General features: G+C 38.9%; 2 protein-coding genes across 2 annotated transcripts in view; both read right to left on the bottom strand.

Moving 5' to 3' along the window:
* Positions 1-14,789, bottom strand: part of LOC118561361 (gastrula zinc finger protein XlCGF57.1-like) — a 58,190-nt gene extending 43,401 nt beyond the window's left edge. Inside the window, exons 1-2 of the transcript XR_004929989.1 lie at positions 14,739-14,789; positions 12,421-12,883 (exon numbers count right to left, since the gene is read on the bottom strand). The gene's annotated coding sequence lies outside the window, so the exon portion shown is untranslated. Of the gene's footprint in view, positions 12,884-14,738 lie in introns of the transcript that reaches the window.
* On the bottom strand, positions 10,972-12,257 carry LOC118561362 (gastrula zinc finger protein XlCGF8.2DB-like; the record flags this gene model as incomplete). Its single annotated transcript, XM_036133417.1, has 1 exon — positions 10,972-12,257. A coding segment is annotated over one exon (870 nt), but the record flags the coding sequence as incomplete, so codon positions are not given.
* Positions 14,790-25,981: the final 11,192 nt, after the last annotated feature.

The following is a 25,981-nucleotide window of genomic DNA, read 5'->3' as shown; positions in this document are numbered from 1 at the left end:
TAATTAAGACATGCATTTATTAGTTAAAGTTCGGCTAAACTTGTTACAGTGTGAAAGATTTTACTGCGGATAAACAACATATTAGATACATTAAATAATGAAACTAATAATAAATACTTTAAGTGTAGTTTAAAAAGTTATTTGACAAATTTAGTTGCAGATTAGATTATATATTAATTAGATTTTTATGTAAAATTTCATATAAAGTAAAAGCTATATGATAAGAAACACTGCACAAAAAGATGTGTAAAATTGTTTTTGTCACTCTTGTTAAATCTGACAAATCCAGAGTGGACAGATAATACAACTTTAGAAAGTAAAAAAAAGACTCAGGTTTTCAAGTTTAAATTTGATATTTTTCCATAAATTTACATACAACACAATTTTACTAACACTATCAATCTGGCAAAAGCCCTACATGAGCGTAGGGCCACAGGGGAGGGTCATCCGCATTGTGGACGCCTTTGCAAGTAGTGACAGTGGAGAGGAAAACTCCCCTCTAGAACAGCCATCTGCCACTACTGACTGGGAGTTGGAGAAGATAGGGCAGGACACAAAAACAGCACAGAAACACTGATCCACAAATGCTTTCTATGTTAAAGAGGGTAATGGCTGACAATCTGACCCCTAGGATGCCGTTGCAGCTAAACAGAATGCCATGGCACATGTACCTATTATGAAGAGAAAAAAACAAAACAGAGAGATTTGAACATAAAGTTCAAATAACAACAAATAATACAAAAAAGGACCCAAAAGGGTGTAAGTGTTGATTTTGCTAAATAGGAGTAGAAAAGTTAGTTATTCAATCAAAACCGTTCAGACATTTTTTAAATAGTTGCTGCGCTTTGGTTTCACCTATACTTTGACAACATATCCTGGTACTTTTCCAGTCAGAAGTTTACATACACTGATCGCGGAGATGACTTTTAAAAAAAAAAAACATTTTTAAAACAAGCAATTTGGTGAAAAGGCGTGAATTTATAGTTTTTTTTTCCTTTGCCACTCTAGACAGGGTCAAAACTTCTACAGGCTAAACCTCTCCATATCTTCACCTAAATATTTTAACCAACGGTGCTGAATGAATGACTTTTGCCAAGGCTGAGGCCATGTTTGGGCAAATAAAAACAATTCAATTCAATTCAATTTTATTTATATAGCGCCAAATCATGAAACATGTCATCTCAAGGCACTTTACAAAGTCAAGTTCAATCATATTATACAGATTGGGTCAGATTATACAGATTGGTCAAAAATGTCCTATATAAGGAAACCAGTTGATTGCATCAAAGTCCCGACAAGCAGCATTCACTCCTGGAGAAGCGTAGAGCCACAGGAAGAGTCATCTGCATTGTACATGGCTTTGCTGCAATCCCTCATACTGAGCAAGCATGAAGCGACAGTGGGAAGAAAAACTCCCCATTAACGGGAAGGAAAAACCTCCAGCAGAACCGGGCTCAGTATGAACGGTCATCTGCCTCGACCGACTGGGGTTACAGAAGACAGAACAGAGACACAACAAGAAAGACAAAAAAGCACAGAAGCACACATTGATCTAGTAATCTGTTCTACATTAGATGGTAGTAGCGGGTGATCTGTCTTCTCTGGATGATGTCACAGTTAACAGAACGCCAGACCAGGTGTACCTACTATGAAGAGAAAAGAGAGAGAACAGAAAGTTAAAGCAGAAATGACAACACATAATGCATAATTGAAGAACAGTAGAACTCAATAGAGTGAGAAAATTAGACCCTGATATGCTCCAGTAGCCTAAGCCTATAGCAGTAAAACTATAAAGGTAGCTGAGAGTAACATGAGCCACTCTAGTAACAATGAGCACAAAATAGGCAAACTTTTCTTTTTAGCCATCAAAAGGTTTAGGACTCATTATTGACCGCAGACATTACCTTTACATGTCTTAACTAGGGCTCTCATATACTATTATTTTAATAAATGATTATTCTAATGATTGTTCGGACAATCGAGTAATCAATGTAAATGGACACATTCTGCAGATTCTTCACATAATTACTTAAGCTAAGCTTATTGTATGAGTAATAGAAAGGAAAAAATACTAATGCTCACTTTGAATAACGGATAAATCTCCAACTAAAAAGTTCTAGGATCAAACTGTTAAAGATTCAGCTTATTCTGGTTGACTTAACATCAATACAGTGCAGCTGCCTCTGTAGTGAAAATGGTCACAAAAAAGTATAACGTTTCACTTGTACATTTTGGAATTTTCTTTAAGATTACAATCGATTGTATTCTATTTATACAAATCAGATCCTTCTAGTGTACTGCAGGGCAAAGTTAAACTTAGTTTTCTCTTTTGGCTTTCTCTGTCTTGAAACCCCCCCCCCCCCCCCCTGGGCTGCCACCTTACCGTGGTGGAGGGGTTTGAGTGGCCAATGACCCTAGGAGCTATGCTGTCAGGGGCTTTATGCCCCTAGTAAGGTCGCCCAAGGCAGACAGGTCCTAGGTAAGGGACCAGACAAAGAGCAGCCCAAAACCCCTTTATGATAAGTACAATTAATGGACGTTGTGTTCCCGTTGCCCGGACGCGGGTCACCGTGGCCCCACTCTGGAGCCAGGCCTGGAGGTGGGGCACGTTGGCGAGCGTCTGGTGGCCGGGCTTTTGCCCATGGAGCCCGGCCCGGCCCAGCCTAAAGAGGCGACATGGGTCTCCCTTCCAATGGGCTCACTACCTGTCGGAGGGGCCAAAGGGGTCGGGTGCATTGTATAACGGGTGGCAGTAGAGGGCGGGGACCTTGGCGTTCCGATCCTCGGCTGCAGAAGCTGGCTCTAGGGACGTGGAATGTCACCTCTCTGGTGGGGAAGGAGCCTGAGCTTGTGCGCGAGGTTGAGAAGTTCCGACTAGAGATAGTCGGACTCACCTCGACGCACCGCTCTGGCTCCGGAACCAGTCTCCTTGAGAGGGGTTGGACATTCTTCCACTCTGGAGTTGCCCATGGTGAGAGGCGCCGAGCTGGGGTTGGCATACTTGTTGCCCCCCATCTCGGTGCCTGCACGTTGGGGTTTTCCCCGGTGAACGAGAGGGTGGCCTCCCTCCGCATTCGTGTGGGGGGACGGGTTCTGAGTGTTGTTTGTGCTTATTCGCCAAACAGCAGTTCAGATTACCCACTCTTTTTGGAGTCCTTGGAAGGGGTACTGGAGAGTGCCCCTCCTGGGGGGTCCCTCGTTTTGCTGGGGGACTTCAACACTCACGTGGGCAATGAGAGTGAGACCTGGAGGGGCGTGGTTGGGAGGAATGGCCCACCTGATCTGAACTCGAGTGGTGGTTTGTTGTTGGACTTCTGTGCTCGTCATGGATTGTCCATCACAAACACCATGTTCAAGCATAAGGGTGTCCATATGTGCTCTTGGCACCAGGACACCCTAGGTCGCAGTTTAATGATCGACTTTGTTGTCGTTTCATCTGACCTGCGGCCGCATGTCTTGGACACTCGGGTGAAGAGAGGGGCGGAGCTCTCCACCGACCACTACCTGGTGGTGAGTTGGCTCCGATGGTTGGTGGAGGAAGCCGGTCCGACCGGGCAGGCCCAAACGTACTGTGAGGGTTTGCTGGGAACGTCTGGCAGAGTCCCCTGTGAGGCGGAGCTTTAACTCCCACCTCCGGGAGAACTTTAAACACGTCCCGAAGGAGGCGGGGGACATTGAGTCTGAATGGACCATGTTCCACGCCTCTATAGTTGAGGCGGCTAGTTGGAGCTGTGGCCGCAAGGTTGTCGGTGCATGTCGCAGTGGCAACCCTTGAACACGCTGGTGGACACCAGCGGTGAGGGAAGCCGTCAAGCTGAAGAAGGAGTCCTATCGGGCTTTTTTGGCCTGTGGGACTCCGGAAGCAGCTGATGTGTACCGGCAGTCGAAGCGGCAGGCGGCTCGGCTGGTCGCAGAGGCAAAAACTCGGGCGTGGGAAGAGTTCGGAGAGGCCATGGAGAAAGACTTCCGTACGGCTTCGGAGCGATTCTGGTCCACTATCTGGCATCTCAGGAGGGGGAAGCAGTGCAGTACCAACACTGTTTATAGTGGGGGTGGTGTGCTGCTGACCTGAACTTGGGACGTCGTGCGTCAGTGGGCAGAATACTTCGAAGTTTTCCCTTTTAAAACCCTGACATACGCTCCTTTGGAAAATACGCCGGTAACGGTTAATAAATAATTGTAACTGTCATTTTCTTTGGGCAAGCTCTGCATATCACAAAGATCTGCTTGGAACTGTTTCAGAGGCCTGGTGACAAACACTTTATTGCTCAGAAATTTTATTCTTGTGGGTTTATGCAAAGAATAAGTATCTTGTTCTGATAAAAAGTCTTGAAACTTTTCAACCGGTATCCTCTTACCGGTTTCACTTTTCAGAGCTCTCTGTAATCTATTTACCCCGCTAAATGAGCCGGGGTGAACTGATGTGCAATATACTCGTTTCATTAATTTTTTTTTCAGCCATACCTTCCCCCACACACAGTGATGCTAAATGAAAGAAAAGATGAATGCAATTTGGGGGTTATATTTTTTTTATTAAATAAATAAAACAGCAATTTATTATAACACACGCTAATTCTAAAAACAACCTTTTGAATATTAAAAGAAAGACATGAAAATAAACAAATACAGAGAAAAGACATTTTAATACGGTCACAAACTAATTGTAGAAAACATTTGTTATATCACAAGGTAATTGTCGAAAACACTAATTTAATATAAAAAAGAAGGACACGGGCGCACTGGGGGTGTAGCAGGTATCGCGACCCATCCTTGGTGGAGGCCTTTAGTCCTCGACGCAGCTGACCCGGGTTCGAGTACGACCTACGGTCCTTTGCCGCATGTCTCTCCCCTTCTTCCACCCCCTTCCTGTTAGTCTGTCAGTAAAAGCAAGCCACTAGAAGTCGCAAAAAAAAAAAAAAAGGACAAGAAAATATGCACCCCCGCCAGTACTGCATGATGGCTTCAAGTTGATTTTTTTATGCCTAGAGTCTTCGCCAACCAACAAGTCATAAATGTCATCAATTGGATTAAGAACCTGCCTGGATGGCGTCAATTCATACAGATTCATACAGGCTGTGCTACAGCCATCTTACTGTGCTACTGTCTTTTTTTTTCCTAAATTTTTTTTGCAAGGGTTTTATACATTGACGGGATATTGATGTTTGTGTCATCCGCTCCAATCAGCATGGCTAAAATAAAGCCGAAGTTTTTAAAGTTGGCGCCGAAAGTCTGCTAGATAAAATGCTATTAGCTTCTGGTAACTTCCGGTTTTCGGATATTCAACTACAGTTAGTGTGAAACATAACGTTTGTTTCGTTTTGCTCCACTACTATCCGATAATGCTACGAGCATTATTACTGCAAATAGCATGGAATGTTAAAGTCGATTTAAAGGTGGTGCTTTGTTTAACTTTAGGATTAGCGTATTTAAGTGACCTACCGGAACAGCGACCCCTAGCTCCCGGAGGTATAATTCCATTAATAAATCTAATTTTCTAGAAGTTTACTGAGCAAATTATTCTTTAAAATGTTATTTTGTCAAATAATGCTTTGTTTAACTCGGGATTTGCATTGTGAGTGTGTTGAAAAACATACCCAATGTTCTGAATGCGGTACCGCGCACGTGACGTCACCGTCTCAAGAGCAACGCCCCTTTTGCCGCTTAGGTAGGGCATACAGGAGAGAACGCATACAGGAGAGAACGCACGGATAACAGATATGACCGACTTTACAGCCGTTAAACTTTCCCAAGACGATGTCCCAGGCGCACGGATTACTGGTCGCACTGTCGAAGAACACACCAACCTTCAGCTCAAACGATTGCTTGAGGTTCGATGGCTTAAAAAGACTGGAAAACTGGCCGAGATGATGAACGGTAAGCTTTGTTTTTTTTTTTCCTGCGCGGCGATCATGGCAGCGTTGGCCGTTTTTTTTTTTTTTTTGTTGTTGTTTGCAATCACCGTCCAGGAATGGGTATATGTTTAATGTTTGTCTCATTTGAAATGTTTTTGAGTAAGCCTGGTAGCAGGCTATCATGTTAGCGCCTGCTACCATGATAGCCTATATGCTATCATGGTAGCAGGCGCTACTTTATTAACATGTCGGCCACCAAAATACTCTTACCTTGACTTGATGTCGCTGGAATTGGGTCAGGATGTTCTTCGGTTGGGCCCTTTCCTCCGACAAAATGCTTGCTACATATGTACTTGAATTTGGTAACTTTTTCCGGGTTGAACTGTTGTGTAGGCCGACCGCCCCGGTCCCAGCGCACACATTTCTCCTTGGCAGTCTTGAAGAAAACATCCTTCATATGCGGCCGATCAGCGTAACTCGAGTCGCTGTTGCACGTTCCATAGCAACAATGTTTAAAAACCATGGTCTTAGATTTGGAAAAAGCAGTCGTTTACCGAGTAAAACCTAGGCTAACGCACGTCTCTTGCAGCGAAACAACGGCGGCTTTTCCGGAGTTTGCCCCACTGCGTACCACGTGATGTGACGTCATCGTGACGTTGTGTTTCTAAAAATAGCTCGCGCGCGGTACCGCATTAGTTAAGCTAATTTAAGATCCATGTTTTTTAAGATTAACTTTAGTTGTTTAACTTAGACATGCAATGAACCAGGATTCACTGAATTATTCTGATAATGATCACAACTTTAATCTTATTTGTTTTGCATGTAAATAGTTCCTTAGCTTAGCTTCTTTTTATCTTCATTTTGCTTAGCAGTTTTAGTTAAGTTTCACTAGCCTGGTAGAGAGGATTTGTTGATTGAAATATAGTGTTAATTCAGATAAACAGCATTGTACAGTGATGCTCTCTGGATGGTCATCTAATTTCTGTTGATAAATTCCTTAACTTGAAGAGAAGCTTTCACTCATTTATTCTGTATGTGTGCAGAGTTTGCTGTTAAAAGTTTGCCAGTGCTCAAATCATTCCTTTCAACTATTGTTCTGATATCAGCCTTCGAGCTGATATTCACCGGACAATACCTAACAGACAGTTATTTATTAAACATTAAATAACTTAAAAACATTGTGTAATTGCACATGTTGACCATCACCACCAATCCACCATCTGTTCTCTTTCCGGTCTTTAAATCGTTGTCTACTCATGTGGTCAGAAAGCCTGGCAGAGATGCTGGAGTCAGGGATATGATCCTGCAGCCATGTTTCAGTGAGAGATATTCTGGCTTGGTCTTTGTGAAGACTTAGTGTTCTTCTAAATGCCTAGAATAATTGATGGAGGAGTTGTGGCATTACACATGTTTTTATGTTATTTAATATTTAATTAATAACCCTCGGTATGTAAGGTATTGTCTGGTGAATTTCAGCCCAAACAGCTGATATTAGGACAATAGTTGAAAGGAAGATTTCACCATTAGCATTCTTTTAAACAGCAAATTCTGTACACATAAGGAATAAATAAGAGACAACTTGTCTTCAAGTATAAGATTTTTAAGAGATATAAATGAAGATCCAGAGAACATCACTATAGAATGCTGTTTATCTGGATTAACAATATTTCAACCAACAAATCCTCTCTGCTAGGCTAGTGAAACTCAGCTAAAATTACTGAGCAAAATTAAGATAAAAAGAAGCTAAAGAACTATGTACACAAAAATAAAAATAAAATGGTTAAAAAACATCATCAGAATGATTCAGTGAATCCTGTTCACTACAAATCCAAGGGTTAGGGATGTGCCATAATTTTCTTCAATTGAATAAAAACAAAACTGAAGTAATATTCTTTGGACCAATAGAGGAGAGATCAAAAGTTAGCACACAGCTTCAGCTGCTTTAGCTAGGAACCACTGATCAGGCCTGAAATCTGGGAGTAGTGACAGTTACAAGGTCGGCTTTCTATCACCTGAAGAACATTTCCAGGATTAAAGGACTGATGTCTCAGCATTATCTGGAAAAATTAATCCATGCGTTTATCTTTAGTAGAACTGATTACTGCAACGGTGTTTTCACAGGTCTGCCTAAAAAGTGGATCAGACAGCTGCAGCTGATCCAGAACGTCCTCACTAAGACTAAGAACGTAGAGAACATGGACCCGGTTCTGAAGTCCTTCCACTGGCTCCCTGGATCTCAGAGAATAGACTTTAAAATCCTTCTGTTAGTCTATAAATCCCTGAATTAGCACCTAAATACATCACAGACTTGTTATCAGAGCATCAACCCTCCAGACCACTCAGGTCTTCTGGCTCCAGAAGACCTGAGTGGTCTGGGTGGTCACTAAGACTAAGAACGTAGAGAACATGGACCCGGTTCTGAAGTCCTTCCACTAAGACTAAGAAAGTAGAGAACATGGACCCGGTTCTGAAGTCCTTCCACTAAGACTAAGAGCAGAGCATCAACCCTCCAGACCACTCAGGTCTTCTGGCTCCAGAAGACCTGAGTGGTCTGAGTGGTCACTAAGACTAAGAACGTAGAGAACATGGACCCGGTTCTGAAGTCCTTCCACTAAGACTAAGAACGTAGAGAACATGGACCCGGTTCTGAAGTCCTCACTAAGACTAAGAACGTAGAGAACATGGACCCGGCATCCATCCCACTTTGGAGGGTGCAGCTCTTCTTTCTAGGAATCTGGCCAGATTTATTAGTCCTCCTAAATGCTGACAACCCAGGGTCCAGACCAGGAAGCAGAGCCGTAGTTTAACACACCTCTCTGCAGCTTCTGCACTGTTACCCACCCATTATCCTATTGAGACGGTGTCTTTCCCACGACCAAAACTTAACAGATCAAAAACTGATCTAAAAGGAACAAATCATAAAAATCTAATACAAATCCATACGGATCACTTTCAACCAAAAAATAAAAGAATTAAATGTGGTCTATTAAATATAAGGTCTCTCCCTCCGAAGACTTTGTTAGTTAATGAATTGATTTCTGATAATCAGATTGATTTGTTTTGTCTCACAGAAACCTGGCTACAAGAGGACTACGTTAGTATAAATGAGTCAACCCCCTCCAGTTATTCAAATTTCCACATTCCCAGATCTGTGGGAAGAGGAGGAGGAGTGGCAACTATCTTTCAGTCTGATTTATTAATTAGTCCCAGGCCAACTAATAATTACAGTTCTTTTGAACATTTAACCCTCAGTTTCCCTCATCCAAAATGCAAAGCAATAAAACCTCTTCTGTTTGTTGTTTTGTATCGTCCACCAGGCTTTTGGATCAGTTGTCAGATTTCTTATCTGATTTGGTGTTAAATACTGATAAGGTTATTATAGTGGGTGATTTTAACATCCATGTTGACACTGAATGTGATAACCTTAGTGTAGCCTTTAAAACTATCCTAGATTCAATTGGTTTTGCTCAAAATGTGCATAAACCGACGCACTCTCGGCTCCATACTTTAGACCTTGTTCTGACATATGGCATTGATTGTGAAGAATTAACAGTTTTCTCTCACAACCCTGTCCTGTCTGATAATTTTTTAATAACATTTGAGTTTAATCTAACTGAGTTCTCCACCCCCAAAAGAGGGTTCCATTATAGTAGATCTTTATCGGATAATGCTGTATCAAAACTTAAAGAGTCTGTCCCCTTTTTAATATCCTCAGTATTGCAGAAATGCCCTGTAGATGGCAGCAATGCTGTTTCTTCCCATTCACAAATCGATACCTTTGCTAACAATGTGACTTCCTCATTGCGTTCTGCATTAGACAGTGTAGCTCCCTTGAAAAAGAAGGTGATTATTCACAGGAAGCTTGCTCCCTGGTTTAATTCAGAGGTGCGTTCCTTGAAGCACAATGTTAGGAAATTGGAGAGAAAATGGCGCTCTACACACCAAGAGGAATCCTACCTAATCTGGAGGGACAGTCTATTGTTGTATAACAAGACCCTTCGCAGAGTTAGAGCAGCATATTTTTCATCATTAATTGAAGAGAATAAAAATAATCCTAGATTTCTCTTTAGTACAGTTGCCAAACTTACCCAGAGCCACAGCTCTGTTGATCCATCCATTCCCTTAGCTCTTAGCAGTAATGATTTTATGGGATTCTTCATAAATAAAATTGATTCCATTAAAAATAAAATAATTGGCATCCTCCCAAACATGATTACCTCGTCCTCAGTAAGTGAGGCAGCATTGGAGGAATCTTTGGAACCTGCGCAGTGTTTGAACTGTTTAGAAGCAGTAGAGCTTTCTGAGCTATCTAAAATTTTAGCTTCATCTAAACCTTCTACCTGTATGTTAGACCCAATCCCAACCAAGTTGTTTAAGGACATATTCCCCTTGATCCGTGGCACTATTTTAGACATGATTAATCTATCCTCAGTAAATGGATATGTACCACAGGTTTTTAAAGTAGCTGTTATTAAACCTTTACTTAAGAAACCTTCTCTTGATCAAGATGAGTTAGTAAACTACAGACCTATATCTAATCTTCTTTTCTTATCTAAAATTCTTGAGAAAGTAGTTGCTAATCAACTTTGTGAACATTTACAAAGCAATGACCTACTTGAGGAGTTTCAGTCAGGCTTCAGAGCTCATCATAGCACTGAAACAGCTCTGGTGAAGGTCACTAATGATATTCTCATGGCCTCAGATAATGGACTTGTGTCTATACTTGTCCTGTTAGATCTCAGTGCTGCATTTGATACAGTTGATCACAATATTCTCCTACAAAGACTTGAACATACTGTAGGGATTAAGGGGAAAGCATTAGGCTGGTTTAAATCTTATCTGTCAGACAGATTACAGTTTGTTCATGTTAATAATAAATCTTCTTCAAACTCTAGGGTCACCTGTGGAGTACCGCAGGGTTCAGTTCTTGGACCAATGCTTTTTACTATATATATGCTTCCGATCGGCAAAATTATCAGACAGCATGGGATTAATTTCCACTGTTATGCTGATGATACTCAGCTATATTTATCCATAAATCCTGATGAATCCAATCAATTACTTCGACTGCAGTCATGTCTTGATGACATCAAAAGCTGGATGACTTTAAATTTCCTGCATCTAAATTCTGACAAGACCGAATTCTGATTTTGACTGGACTTCTCCTTTAATAATGTAATTATTTCTCCTGGAAATAATTATGGGTTAGTAATTGGTAACTTAGGAAGCTAGAGGTCGCTGTTGTCAAAGATCAACCAGAAATTATGTGTTGGGGCACATCCTGTGGCCATTTTTTACATTAGCTTAATGAGTCTAGTGGTTACAGCAGTGTGCATAGACTGAGAACACAGATGTGCTACAGCTCAGTCTGGAGCACATCTGTGTGCTCATCAAGAATAAAACAATTTAAATGTTTTAACACAAGTCTAAACATTAGCTACAAGAGAAATGCTCAAACTACCAAGAGAAGACTGTTGCGTTTGATGACAACAGACAAATATCTGTCAGCAAATACAGCTGTGTTTGAGTTAGTTTTCATAGCAGAGCCATTTTCTCTCCTGTATGGGTTCTCATGTGTCTGTTTAAATGTCCTTTTTGGCTAAATCTTTGTCCACATAGATCACAACAGAAAGGCTTCTGTCCTGTATGGATGCTCATGTGTCTATTTAAAGTTGATTTTTTGGTAAATCTTTTTCCACATAACTGACAACCGAAAGGCCTCTGTCCTGAGTGGATTCTTATGTGTATGTTAAAATCTGATATTCTGCTAAAACTTTTTCCACATTGATCACAACCGAAAGGCTTCTGTCTTGTATGGATTCTCATGTGTATTTTTAAATCTGCATTTTGGCTAAATCTTTTTCCACACATATCACAACAGAAAGGCTTCTGTCCTGAGTGGATTCTTATATGTTTGTTTAAAGTTCCTTTTTCTCTAAAACTTTTCCCACATAGATCACAACTGAAAAGCTTCTCTCCTGTATGGATTCTCGTGTGTATTTCTATATGTGCTTTTTGGCTAAATCTTTTTCCACACATTTCACAACAGAAAGGCTTCTGTCCTGTATGGATTCTCATGTGCATGTTTAAATGTGCTTTTTGCCTAAATCTTTGTCCACACAGATCACAACAGAAAGGCTTCTGTCCTGTATGGATTCTTATATGTTCATTTAAAGTTCCTTTTTCGGTAAAACTTTTTCCACATAGATCACAACCAAAAGGCTTCTCTCCTGTATGGATTCTTATGTGTTTGTTTAAAGTTCTTTTTTCGCTAAAACATTTTCCACATAGATCACAACAGAAAGGCTTCTGTCCTGTATGGATTCTTATATGTTCATTTAAAGTTCCTTTTTCGGTAAAACTTTTTCCACATAGATCACAACCAAAAGGCTTCTCTCCTGTATGGATTCTTATGTGTTTGTTTAAAGTTCCTTTTTCGCTAAAACATTTTCCACATAGATCACAACAGAAAGGCTTCTGTCCTGTGTGGATTCTCATGTGTCTGTTTAAATCATATCTTCCAATAAATGTTTTACTGCAGTCTTTGCAGCTAAGCTTCAATCCTGTCTGGACTTTCCTTCGTGAGTCCACATTTTTCTTCTCTGTAGAGCATTTCTTACATCCAGAGTCTGACAAGTGTCTCAGCCCAGAGAGACTCTGTTCTACATCACTGTCCTCCTCATCTTTCTCAGTGTTTTCAGTCTCTAAAGAAATGGAAGCATCTCTACGATCTTGTATCTTGATTGAATCTTCTGTATCATTCTCCTCTGGAAGCTCTCTACCTTTAATTTGGTCTGGATAAAGCTGTAAGAGCAGCAGAGACTGTTTATCATCCAGAGTCTTTATGGGAGCAGTAGCAACTGGAAACCTGATAGCATTAATCACCTCCTTCCCATGGAGCTCCTCTCCTTGCAGACTGATGTAGACTCCCTTCTCTTCCTCCTTTATGTGAGGGGGACTTGGCTCATGCAGGTCAGCATGAGGTCTTTGGTCTAAAGAATCTTCTTTAACAATCCGCTTCTGAGCAACATCTGCAGTAATCATTGAAACACATTATGCAAATTAGAAAGGATATTGATCTCAGTCTGAACAGAGGCACATTTTAATAGAGATGTATTTAAGTAACTCATTTAGAGTTAATTCTTTGATTTAAGTACTACTTTTTCTTGTTTAGTTTTAACTGCTGTCTTTGCTTTTTATTCATCACCTTGGCCTTTTTATGTTTACTTGTTCTGCTAAATTAGTAGAACAAATAAATTATCTGAACCTACAGGATGAGGACATTCTGGAAAATGATATAACAGGAAATACATTTAGTCAATAAATGTATGGATAAAAAAGTACGCTGACCTTCATCTAACTTATTTGTAAAATTGCAAAGGTTGTTCCTTTGTTTAAATATGCTGATAACAACATTTGTTATAAAAAAGATAAAAAATAAAATAAATAATAATAATAATAATAATAATAATAATAATAATAATAATAATAATAATAAACATGTATACCTACTTTGACAGGTATATAAAATACTAGAAAAAGAGTTCAGTAAAACTCTGGATTTAATTTTTTTTATTGAAAAGCATTTTATTGTAAAGCACTGACATCCTGACAGTATCAACATGGTTTCAGAGAAAACAGATCATCATCAATGCCATTGATGCAGCTGACAGAAGAAATCATAGAAAGAATGGATAAAAGTAAATTCTCAACTGGTGCATTTCTTGATCCCAAGAAAACATTTGATTCCATCAATCATGAAATCTTACTAAAAAACTGGAACGGTATAGATATATGGGGTAGCATTCAGAAATAGCTAATCACAAATTAGAATTGTTAAATAGTGGGGTCCCACAGGGGTCTATGCAGGACCCCACTATTTATGTGGGGTCCTGCGTATTACTATACATCATACTAAAAGTGCTAAACTGATTTGCTATTTAATTTGTATATAAATAACAATGTATCAAACTTGCTCAAATAAATTTTTGCATATGATAATTGCATCTTCTGTATTAGAGAAAAAAAATCCAACAACTCACAAAGGAGGTCACTATAGAAATAAATAATAGAATAATCTAAAACATTGGTTCAAAAATTAATAAATTATCATTAAATTTAGATAAAACAAAATTCGTGATTTTTGGAAACAGCAATAAACTAGAAAACAATGAAATCAAAATAATTATTGACAGTGTTGATTTAGAACGAGTCAAATTTCTGGGTGTTTTACTGGATGATGAATTTATCTTGAAACTTCAGATCTGCCAAGTAAAATCAAGACTAGTCAAAAGTGTTGCTGTTTTGAGGAGAATATGATTTGTTCTGGACCACAAATATCTGGTTATTTTATTTAATACTCTCATTGTACCATATTTAAATTATTGTAACAAGGTTTTGGGCAATACATACAAAATAAATTTCCAGCCAGTATACATCACACAAAAAGTGCTAAACTGATTTGCTATCTTGAGACTCTCAGCCATGTTCAAAGTTAACAGTGAGAACAGCGGCACTACAATCAACAGCTAACATGATTTAATAAGCTTGTTTTACATGTCTTACAGGGTCATGACAACAACTCTCATTTTCTGGGATCTTGGGGGTATAATATGGTCTGTTGTGCCCTGATGAGGCCGTGTTAATGTCAAAGCTGAATCCAGAGGACCTGCTCAGGAGCTATCAGCTTTGTTGCTTTGCTCAGAAACGGTCAGATCACAAAGGAGTTGTCTTTCCATTTAGATTGTCTTTCTACGCAATTCATATTCTCCAATCAGAGCACACCATCAAGAAAAACAGCCTTCCCCCACCCTCCTATTTTTTTTTCTAACTTTTGTCTTGTCAAAAGCCCCCCCCCCCCCCCCACGGCTTAAAAGAAATCCTTACAGTTGATAGGAGCAGCAGTTAATGGAAAGCTGCTATCAGTCTCCTCCTTCACCAGGAGCTGCTCTCCTTCCTGACGGGCCCCGGGTTCCTCCTGTTCCTCCTTTATGTGGAGGGGCTCTGACTCCTGCTGCTCCCCCTCAGGACTCTGTTCTTCAGGAGCCTCTTCTTTAACATCTGCAGCCAACACTGAAACACATTACATGCTTTATCAACAACTAGAGCTTTAAAATGTTACAACGATGGTAAAAGATTCAATTTAGAGAAAAAGAAGATTTGATCAGCAGAGAAACTGAACCTGAGGAACTGACAGTTTCAACCTAAAGATGATCACTGGTATCTTTACTGTCATTGTGTTGTGGAAATTCAATGCAGTTATTCAGTTAAAACGTTCTATAAATGCTAAATGCTGCCTCTGTTATCCATCCATTCATCCATCTTCTAACATGTCTATCATTGTGGGGTTGTGAGGGGTGCTGGTGTCTATCTCCAGCTGTCAATGGGGGAGAGGCGGGTTGACCCTGGACAGGTCACCAGTCCATCACAGGGCAACACAGAGATAAACACAACATACAACCATTCACACACACTCTCACACCTAAGGGAGATGGGGTCTATCTAGCAACAAAAATGCCTTTTTCAAGAATAAACTCCCCTTCTTATTTCATTTGGTAATAAATGACCATAGAACTGTTTGCGTGTGGAGAATGTGCTATATTAGGCTTAATGTTTATAATAATCGACAGATGGTTGATCATCATCATCATCATATTTGTATTAAGCAAATGTTCTCAGTATATTGAAGTAATGAGGGCACCACATGAAATAAACAAATGCACCTTTTTCTGTTGTTACAACAGAATAAAGATGCATTTATCTAGTTGAATATGATTATGGTAACACTGCACTGTTAAATATACAAGATAAATTAAACAGTTAAAAAAAAAACGGATTGAAATTAGTGGTTTAAATCAAAAAACATGCATCAAAGCAAAGACATGAAATACGACTGTAAAATCTTTAAAGAGAAATGTACCATTTGTAGCTCTTTAGATGGTCAATTATTGAATATTTTTAAACTATTTTGTGCCGTTTTATGGCACACAAATGTATATTTTAGCTACTTTTTGGCCCAGTATCTATTTTATTGACTAATTTATTTATTCTGTATGTATCCTGAATTATGGCAGCATTGGCCGTCCATAGAGAGCCACAAGAAAACATGCGATCCTCTTTCTAGAAAAATATAAACAAAAAGGCGTTGTTCTGAGGAACTTTTCCAGGCAGACCGACAAAAACCTGATGCTTAAGGGTGCTACACATAGACATTATATAAGAGTAGACCCCGCATTGACTGTCGCGGCGCAGGAATTAGGGCCGCCATCTTTTTTTGCACATTTTTGCATCATTGCAGCTCATATAGCATTAAAAATGCTATTGGACTCCTAGTCTTAAAATTGCACAAACAAATGCATTCATGCACAAATGCCCTTGCACAATCCAATCTGTACATAAATGTCTCTTTTTTGTTACATTTCAACTGTTTGAATACTGTATATTTAAAATCTACTGTTTACTTCTAAATCTCTGCCGCACCTAAAACTGTAATTTAACTTCTACTGCGATTTACAAAAGTTGTACGAAACAACGTACAACTTACGATCGTACGATCGTTCTGTACGCAGTTGTGCATACCGAATGACAAATAAAGAAGTCTAAGTCTAAGTCATCTTGGGGCGGTCGACCTGCTACCCTATCCTGCTGATTCAAGCTGAACACACTAATGATGCCTCAGCACAGTGCGGAGTATTTTTGTTTAAATCAAGGGAATATTGAGGTCAGGGATCGAGGGATAACTTTTCCCAAGTAAGATGAAAAGATTTTGTTTATATTTTTGATTAGAATGTGATTTTTCTAATATAAAGGTGAGAGATAAAGGTCTACACGTCCAAGTCTTTGTGACTTAGTCCCTCCAAAATTGCATCTGTACCGTAAAGCCATCAAAGCTTTGTTTTATTTTTTTTATATATATATATATATATATATATATATATATATATATATATATATATATATATACACACACACACACACACACACACACACACACACGTGTTTGTTTATGTGGTAATAGAAAAATTATAAACATGTATGAGTGGCTGTGTTTTGAAGCATACACACATCCTGTCAGAATATTCTATTACTTTTAACCCCACTAAGATTATTTAAACGCACTGGACCATTTGTTATAAAAGCTATAGCTTTAAAGTTTTAAGCAAAAAAAGTGAAAATTAGTTCAATATTCAATGAGTTATAGTTGCTTAGAATTGATTCTGCCTGGTAAACACATTACACTGAGCTGAGCTGAGCTGTCGACCGCCCCAAGATGGCGCCCCCAAATCCCGTCAGCGCACGTGGGCAAAAGCGGGTCTACTCATAGACAGGGGCCGTTTCTCAATATGCGTTCTTGAGCGTTCTCGTGTGCTCGTGTGCTCGTGACACGTCATCAGCCTCAGCCCGAGCACTGTTCCAATGCTGAGAACGCCAAATCGAGAACGCACCGAATTCCCCGGATGTTGTTCTCGCCCGCCCTCTTTATCGAGCATGCATCAGAGCAGACTTGTGCGTTCTTCAGACTGACCGCTTGCCCAGAATGCACCGCGGCCGCAGCTCGATTCAAGACAGCGCAAACAGAGCTCACAGCGGTAAGTTAAAAAATTCCCTTTTCTGCTGCTGTTGTTGTTCAAAAGTACGTTTTAAGATCGTTTGAGGCGAGAACATTATACTTTTAAGCTTCCCTATGTGTCCTGTTTACAGAGTTAGTGTGTAATTTAAAAAAGTGGTGTGCATAATACCGCTGGTTATGATTTATTTGTTTTGTGTTTATTTGACTGACGTGTGTTGCTTTATTAACTCAATACTTGCTGGAATAAATTGTAAATGTCTCCCTAGGACGGCAGCAGCATATAAAATAAATAAATAAATACATTCTATAAATGTTTTTCCTATCTAAGTGAGTTTCTTCTGAGTCAGGACACGAATAATTGAGAGGAGAAAGAGGGAAAGAAAACAATAGTAATAATAGTATATGAAAAAAACAGACATTTATTTTATACAAATGTTTAATCTTTGGAAAAGAATGAAGGTGTAATATATTCAACAAATTATTAACAGTTACTAACGTGGTTTAAAACAAAGAAATAACTTCTATTCACATCTTATACAAATAGACAACACCTACAAACATACAATTAAAAATAGTTGGAATGGAAATTAATTTACTGATTATTTCATGTATTTTCACAGGTGGTGAAAATATGAAATGAAGCAGCATGTGAACAAGACTAGAACTGATCTACGTTAGGTCAGATGTAGTCATGTCAACTTAAACATGCAGCCAGCTGGAGCAGCTCCTTGTCTTCAGCCGCTGGATGGTCATCCTCCTCTGGATCAACCTCCTCATCCTCCATGTCTAGCTGGTCACCTGCTGCTATACTAATATTGTGAAGGATGCAGCAGGCGGTGATTACTTTTGGGGCAAACGTCAGGCGGACCTCCAACGCCCTGAAGAAGATGGAACGCCACCGTGTCTTCAGACCACCAAAGACACGCTCAATGATGTTAATCAGCCTTGGCGTGGTGTCTGTTGTAGCATGCCTCCACTTGACCTGTACCAAATATAAAATTAACTTGTAATTTAGGTAATATGCTGATCTGTCTTAATCTTCTATCCAATTAATATCATCTATCAATTGTGTGTCATTGCTGGCTCTATTTAAGGACAAGAAGGTAAGAGATCTTACTGGCAAGCTGTTTCCCTATAGGATGCACCACAGGCCAGCCAGTAGAGGGTCAGCAGCACCTCTATCTCCTGTGGCCATCCATGGACCTTCTGGATGGGCAGCAGCTGAAGGAGGAGGACGATGGTGGCCCTGTTTAGCCTGAAGGCTGGTTTCAGGTCTCCTTCATTAAAAAATATTTCGAGGATCGGCACAGAAGTGTTTATCCTCACATATTTTGTTTCTGTTTCTTCCTGTAAATAAAAAATGCCAAATGTTAATTGTTTTTTGTCACGTTTTCTATGCATAAAACTATACCTGTTTAACATGCAGATTATTATAGTTCTCAAGAAAGAAAAGATAAAATGTATAGTGTTGTAAAACTAGTCAAGTATAGTAAATGTAACAAATGGCTTCCCTTCTCTGGTATTTTTACCATTTCACTGAAAAAATGGGCTGAACTAACTGCACATAATTTATAGATTAATCACTGTAAAGGTGGACAGACATAAAAATGTTTTTTTTTTCCTTTCTTAATGATCAATGCTGTGAAGGTTAGTAGGTGCAATAAAGTAGCTTAACCCTACTGTTATTAATGTTAAAACTGGGTCTTCATTTTTATTAATATAGGAAAAATAGTCACAATTTCAACCTGATCACGTTTTTAATACCATCCTCAATGTTTTTTTAAAAGATAAAAGTAGGAAATAGGCTGTCAATCTTAAAATGCCTACCAGTTGGCAATAGATGGGTGAGCAAAGCCTGCCTTCTGAGCCTCCTCTGCCGCATCAATCTTCTCCTTGCTCGGATTTGCCTCCTCAACTGCATCACCTCCTCTCCAGCCTGCTGGTAAAGCTGACCAACGACCGAAGCAACAGCAATATTGCTCGTATTGCTCATTTTGCTTCTACAAAGCGCTGATTTTTAAAGAAGATTCAATCGCCTCTATAACTAGAACAATTACAACTCCCCACAAAAAAATTCACGCTATTGCTGGTTTTACACCCACAGTTCTGTAATTATTTTAGATATTTTTTATAGTTTTTAGAAATTAATTTAAATAAAAAACGTTTTCAATAAGATATGATGGTGTAGTGTATAAATAGTTTTGAACGTTAAAGGAATGCTCAAGCGCTGTGGGTGTGATGACGTCACGAGTATACTTCTGTTCCAATACACAATACGTGCTGCGTGCTCGCGTTCTCGTCAAGTCCGATCTTCCTGTGTTCTTACCGAGAACAGACTTGACGAGAACGCGAGTACGGACTCGCGTTCTCGTGAATTGAGAAACGGCCATAATATAAGAGTAGACGCGTCATTGGGCGGGTTCTGCCTATGCTGCGATGCGTCAGAGCGTCCGTCATCTTAAATGTGGCAAATCTGCAGTTACTCAGTCACTTAAACAGTATCAGAGGGACTTTAATCTCTGAATATACTTTGTATTCGTAGTATTTTTTTGTAATATTACAAGTTTATTTTCGTATCCCTTTAGCTTCATTCTCCTGAATGTATTCTCCTAAAGAATAAAAATATTTAAAATCTAACCTGGCCCTATTACTCCAGGAGTGAAATAATTCTGCAAACTGTGATTATTCTGGAAATGTTCCCTCTTAATTCTCATAATATGATGTTTTTATCATAACATTATCACTTTTGTGTTTGTTCGTTTATTTTTACTTTATTGACCTAGGACTTTTTTTCCTAATATTATTAATTTTACCTCTTTAATACTCACCCAAAAAGTCTGTTCCTAAAGGTTCACATGTGACACGGTTTTATGAAATAACGAAGACCACAATGTTTAGATTTAACAAATTGATCCTTATATTCATAACACGTAAACACACAAATATTGAAATATATATATATATATATATATATATATATATATATATATATATATATATATATATATATGTGTGTGTGTGTGTGTGTGTGTGTGTGTGTGTGTATTTATTGCAGCACAGGAATGAGGCATCTTCTCTGATCCACGTTCACAATAACAGAACTCTTTTCTGCCACATACAATATGGCGGTGACGTTGACGTGCGAAGCTGCGCCCTATGACGCGTCTACGTATATATTACTGTGGGTCTACTCATGTCTATGGTGCTACATGCTAAACTAGCATTAGCACCTCCTATGCTACATGCTAAGCTAGCATTAGCACCTCTATGCTACATGCTAAACTAGCATTAGCACCTCCTATGCTACATGCTAAGCTAGCATTAGCACCTCCTATGCAGAGCTGCAGGTTTAGCCAGTTTTCTGGGGGAAACTCTGCAACAATGAAGAGGAGGAATCCATCAGCTGCTGAAAACGGCTCCTAAACTTTAGCTCCATCCACACAGTTAGCATGAAGAAGGAAATCTCCAAACCTAATCGGTGCAGCAGAACTCTGGGCTGGAAAACATCCCCCATCATCGGTGTCTCCTCTGCTGCGTCCTGCCGCTCTTTGAGCTCCTGCTTCCCTCCAGTTTCTCCGCTGTGCCTCCAGCTGCTGGACTTCTTTCCAGACTTCATCACCTGCAGCAGCTGCTGCTCTCTTCCAGCTTCTGGACTCACAGCAGAACAACAAAGAACCAGGAGGATAAACGTGGCTGCTCGACATCATAGACATCATATACGTAGACGCGTCATTGGGCGGGTTCTGCCTATGCTGCGATGCGTCAGAGCGTCCGCCATCTTAAATGTGGCAAATCTTCAGTTTCTCAGTCACTTAAACAGTATCAGAGGGACTTTAATCTCAGAATATACTTTGTATTCGTAATAATTTTATTTTTGTAATATTACAAGTTTATTTTCGTATCCCTTTAGCTTCATTCTCCTGAATTTATTTTCGTAAAGAATAAACATTATTAAAATAATCTAACCTGGTCCTATTACTCCAGGAGTGAAATAATTCTTTTTTTACTTTATTGTCCTAGGTCTCATATTAGTAATTTTACCTCTTTAATACTCCCCCAAAAAGTCTGTTCCTAAAGTTTCACATGTGACACGGTTTTATGAAATAATGAATACCACAATGTTTAGATTTAACAAATTCATCCTTATATTCATAACACACACACACACATACAGTATATATATATACTGTATATATATATATATATATATATATATATATATATATATATATATATATATATATATATATATATATATATATATGCCTCGAGATGACATGTTTCATGAATTGGCGTCTCCCCCTGAAATGTTTGTGATGTATGTGATGGCGGTTGTACTGAAACCGTAATTTCCCTCTGGGATTATTAAAGTATTTCTGATTCTGATCATATGTTACGATCACACTACTGTGATTGCCTGTTTGCACACTTTTATTCTCAGGAATATCAACCTGAACATTTTTGTAAATGAAGCATCCAAGTCACTGCAGAAATTCTACCTCATTACCTGTGATTCATGAAGGATGGACTAATCTATGTAACAGGGCTCATATCACTCTCTACATGGGCGTAAAGGACGGGGGCATGAGTGGGACATGTCCCCCCACCTTTCAAATCTGTGCCCTTTGTCCTCTCACTTTTTTTCAGCTACTATGACATTTTAATCATTTACTTACATGTGTTGAAGTGTATTCCAAGTCGAGCAAACTTTTTTTTATCTTTTGCATGTTCTAATGTGGAAAAAAACTTTAAATATTAAGGCTGTTGTACATTGGTGTCATATTACTTGCTAATTTTTGTTTCTGTTTTTTGTGCACCCTAAGTCGGTCTGCCTCAAAGGTAATTTCACCATGGTAACACATGGTAACAATCATATCTTCAGCAGAGAGGGACTGAGTTTGCTGGGCGAAAACGGGCAGACCAGTAGAGCTGTCCCTTTAGTTTCAACCATTTGCAGCTTCACAGCATAGACAGGATTGCTGCAAAGTCAACAAAAGAATAACAACGACTGTCCACTGTGGCTCCACCGTCATCAAGGAGGGATTGCAGCTAGTCAATGACTCCATGTAACCTGCGGGGTTTCCTAAGACGGAAAACTTTTAACTTATCTTAGCCTTGAGATAATTTGCTATGAATTGGTGGTCTATAAATAAACTGAATAGAAATGGATAAATCAACCCTTATTGGAAAAAACGGATGCCAAGTGACCATTCAGCTGTGGACTTTCAGCTGCCAGACATAAATCTGAACAAAAGACTTTGGTTAGATTTAAATAATGTGGCCATCAGTCATCACAGAACTTTAGGCTGTTCCACACTAATAATAAGTCAACAGAGGCGGTTTCTGCTACCGGTGATATATCTTTGTTCCCTGAGCACCATTTTCTAATTCCTTTCCTATGACATCCAGTGGATAATGTTTGGCGCCCCCTATCTGTGCTATTTGTAAGCAATGTTAGAAAACATGTTGACACATAACAACTAGATGATGGAGGTAATGGTGCTGATTAAAATGATGAAAAGATAATTGGATAAATTCTTTCAGCAAAAGTCACCCCCAGTCTACATTAAAAATCTTTGGTGTGTGTTAGCTGCTGATCCAGCCTCACCAAAAGTCCTGATAATTCTGTGGGGACATTTTAAGAGCTGTAAAGAAATAAAACCTATTTTCTTTTTAAGATTTTCAAACTGGTCTGGGTTAATACTAAAATATCTGAATTTTAAACGTGTGGTATTGAATCATCTTTGGACATTTTCTTCAACCGCGAGGTTAAACTGGCTTTTCAGTACCATGGACAGCAGCTCCCACACATCAGATGAAGGAAGAAGAAAGCAGTTTCTATTAAAGTTTCCAGGTTATTATGTTGGTCTTTCTAAGTTTCAGGGTCTCGGTAAGGACTGAAGAGAATATCACTCTCTCACTCCGCTAACAGCCGTCCCTCAGTCGTCTCCAGACTGTCTGCACCTTGCTGGTCTTACTAAGTTCTGGTTCTCCTGTGTTTTTCTCCCCAGTCCCTGCAGAACCACCTGGGAGCTGTTCTAACATGAAGCAGGGTTGTTTTTAAGTAATCATTGCAGGGATGTTGTGTTTCAGACCTGGAGGTTCTGTTCAATCTTTAACCAGCTGTGTGTACCTTAATGAGGTTCTTTCCAGTCCGAGAACCAGACCCAGCAGAATCCCATCCTGCTGATGGGTTTCACGGCTGAGTTTATATCCGAGAGGCATCTGCTGTTTGAAACGATACAATGAAACTTCATCTCTACTGTGGGTCTGCATACCACTGCATTTTTGGGTCAATAAATGATTATTTACCTCAAAACCAGCGACTTTCCATAATTATTCTCATTGAAACAGTTATTTAAAGAACATAAAATTTTTGGTAGATTATTAGCAAATGAAAAAAACTTATTTCAGAGTCTCTAAATATCCTCTGAATGTTTTGCAGTGACAACTCTTTGTATGTGTTTCATCAGAACGAGAAAAGCTGAGAAGTTCACACCTCAGCGAGTGTCATCCTGTGTGAAGTTGATTCATTTATTCTGACTAGGGAGATTTTAGAGGAGATGTTCTGTCCTGCAGCATGATAATGGATGATTTTATCAAAATGATCTATTTTATCAGTTTTATTTGTGTTTTTTTTTTCTTTAGTGAAATAATTTACTTATATATGACTTAGAATGTATTCATTAAAATATGAAATCTCTCTGAAAGTTCGCTGAAAGTAGTGAAATCCTCGGAGAGGTTGAAGCTGAGTCCTGTTATGAAGTCGAGCTGGTCAGCTGAAGAGAGCCTGAGAGCAAAGAGTTTTATTCAGGATGGAAAAGCTTCACTACAGACTTTAATAAGTTTAGAGGTCTGACCATTTCCGTCTGTCTCTGGGTTAAAGTGATGAACTGTCTGGTCTACGTCTCTGAAGAGAACAGGTGGAGGTAGGTGAGTTCAGGAAGTGGCTGGATGGATGTTTTACTCACTGCCTATTTCATGTCTTCACTTCCTATTCTACGTTTTAGTGCTGCTCTCTGAACAGTTTCCCAACCGTCTCCATGGACTGGAGCTAGGCCTGATGACGGGTGCTACTGTTTTCTTTGCTATTTTAGATAGGTTCGTCTAGGCCAGCTTCAAAATAAATTATTTAGCAGAATTAAACATCTTCTATTGAGACACAACTTCAGGAACTTTTATTTTACTCTCTTCATGTTGGTTGAATTTAGATGTATGTAAACATGTAGCAACAGAAGACTTAAAAAATTGCCCAATTCTCCTCTATACATTTTATTTTATTCATTTTTCCCCCCAGTGTCCTGTCTAGCAATGTGGCAATAAGAATTGTTGTCTTAATGCCAAATAGAGCTCGACAGATTTTACTTTCCCAAGTGGAGCAATCAGCTTTCGCCATAATGCTCGGCTTGATTTATGCATGTTAATAGCTTTATTGTGATTCATGCGGGGAGTATTTCAAATTATGTGGACACTACAATGGGAAAGTAGGAGAGAAAAGGAAGAACAAGAAGAGAAAAAAAATAGGAAGAACAAGAAGAGAAAAAAGAAAGAGAAGAGGTGAAAGAAAGAAGAGATAAAATGGAAAGAATGATAACTTTTATGAAATTAGTAAGGAACATTGATGGATAAAGGTTTATTACTAAATGATGCTTAGGTAGCATCAGAATGTAAAAATCAAATCCTCCCAGTCTCGTTGGATAAATACAGAAACATGATCAGTCTTAAACCTGTCTGAGAGGGTGAATTTATGCTTTCAGGAAGACTAAATCGCTAATTTCATTATTGGAATGAAAGAAATACATCTTGAAATAGTTTTATTTTCATAATCAGTGAGAATGCTATACAGCATTCTCACTTATTGTTTTCCTGTTTTTCTTTATCAAGTGAGAATGCTATACAGCATTCTCACTTATTGTTTTCCTGTTTTTCTTTATTTTTATTATTATTATTATTATTATTATTATTATTCCGTACATTTTCTGACTTCTAACTACTTCTGCATTTTTCAACCGATTTCAACCATTCTGGTATCAAAACGTTCAGCTCCTTCAGGACATTACTGCTAAGACTTTTGGTAATTATAACTTTTATAATATTTAAAATATTCAACTTTTTGTAACTTTTTTGCTCTCATTCAAATGAATGGAGAATCCTTCAAATTCTTCAAATATTTCAGCTTTTTGACAGCTTACTGCTTCAGCCTACTTTCAGCTAGAAACGCCATTCAACTTTTAAAATGTAGTGATATCTTTCAGCTATTATGGTATAGTTCAGCTTTTTCATATCTTTTACCATTTTCGTATAGTACGTCTTTAAAATAATTTTGGTTTTTCAAGAAATTCAGCAAATAACATGCGTTGCTATGGTTGTCAAGGAGCCTCTGTTAGAGTGCGCACTCTAGAAATTCAACAAATTCTTCTTCTCCGAACAACTTCTTCTCACTCGCTCAATTTTCAACCTATCCACATAAATTATACATCAAAACGTAGGAATTTTTGTCTGGATTCGGAAAATGTAACCATCATTGGTGTGGGATTTATAGATTTTTCGCAAATCACCT

The sequence above is a fragment of the Fundulus heteroclitus genome, unplaced genomic scaffold (genome assembly GCF_011125445.2).
Source record: "Fundulus heteroclitus isolate FHET01 unplaced genomic scaffold, MU-UCD_Fhet_4.1 scaffold_62, whole genome shotgun sequence".
Classification (NCBI taxonomy): Eukaryota; Metazoa; Chordata; class Actinopteri; order Cyprinodontiformes; family Fundulidae; genus Fundulus; species Fundulus heteroclitus.
This window is presented reverse-complemented; position numbering and strand designations above follow the sequence as displayed.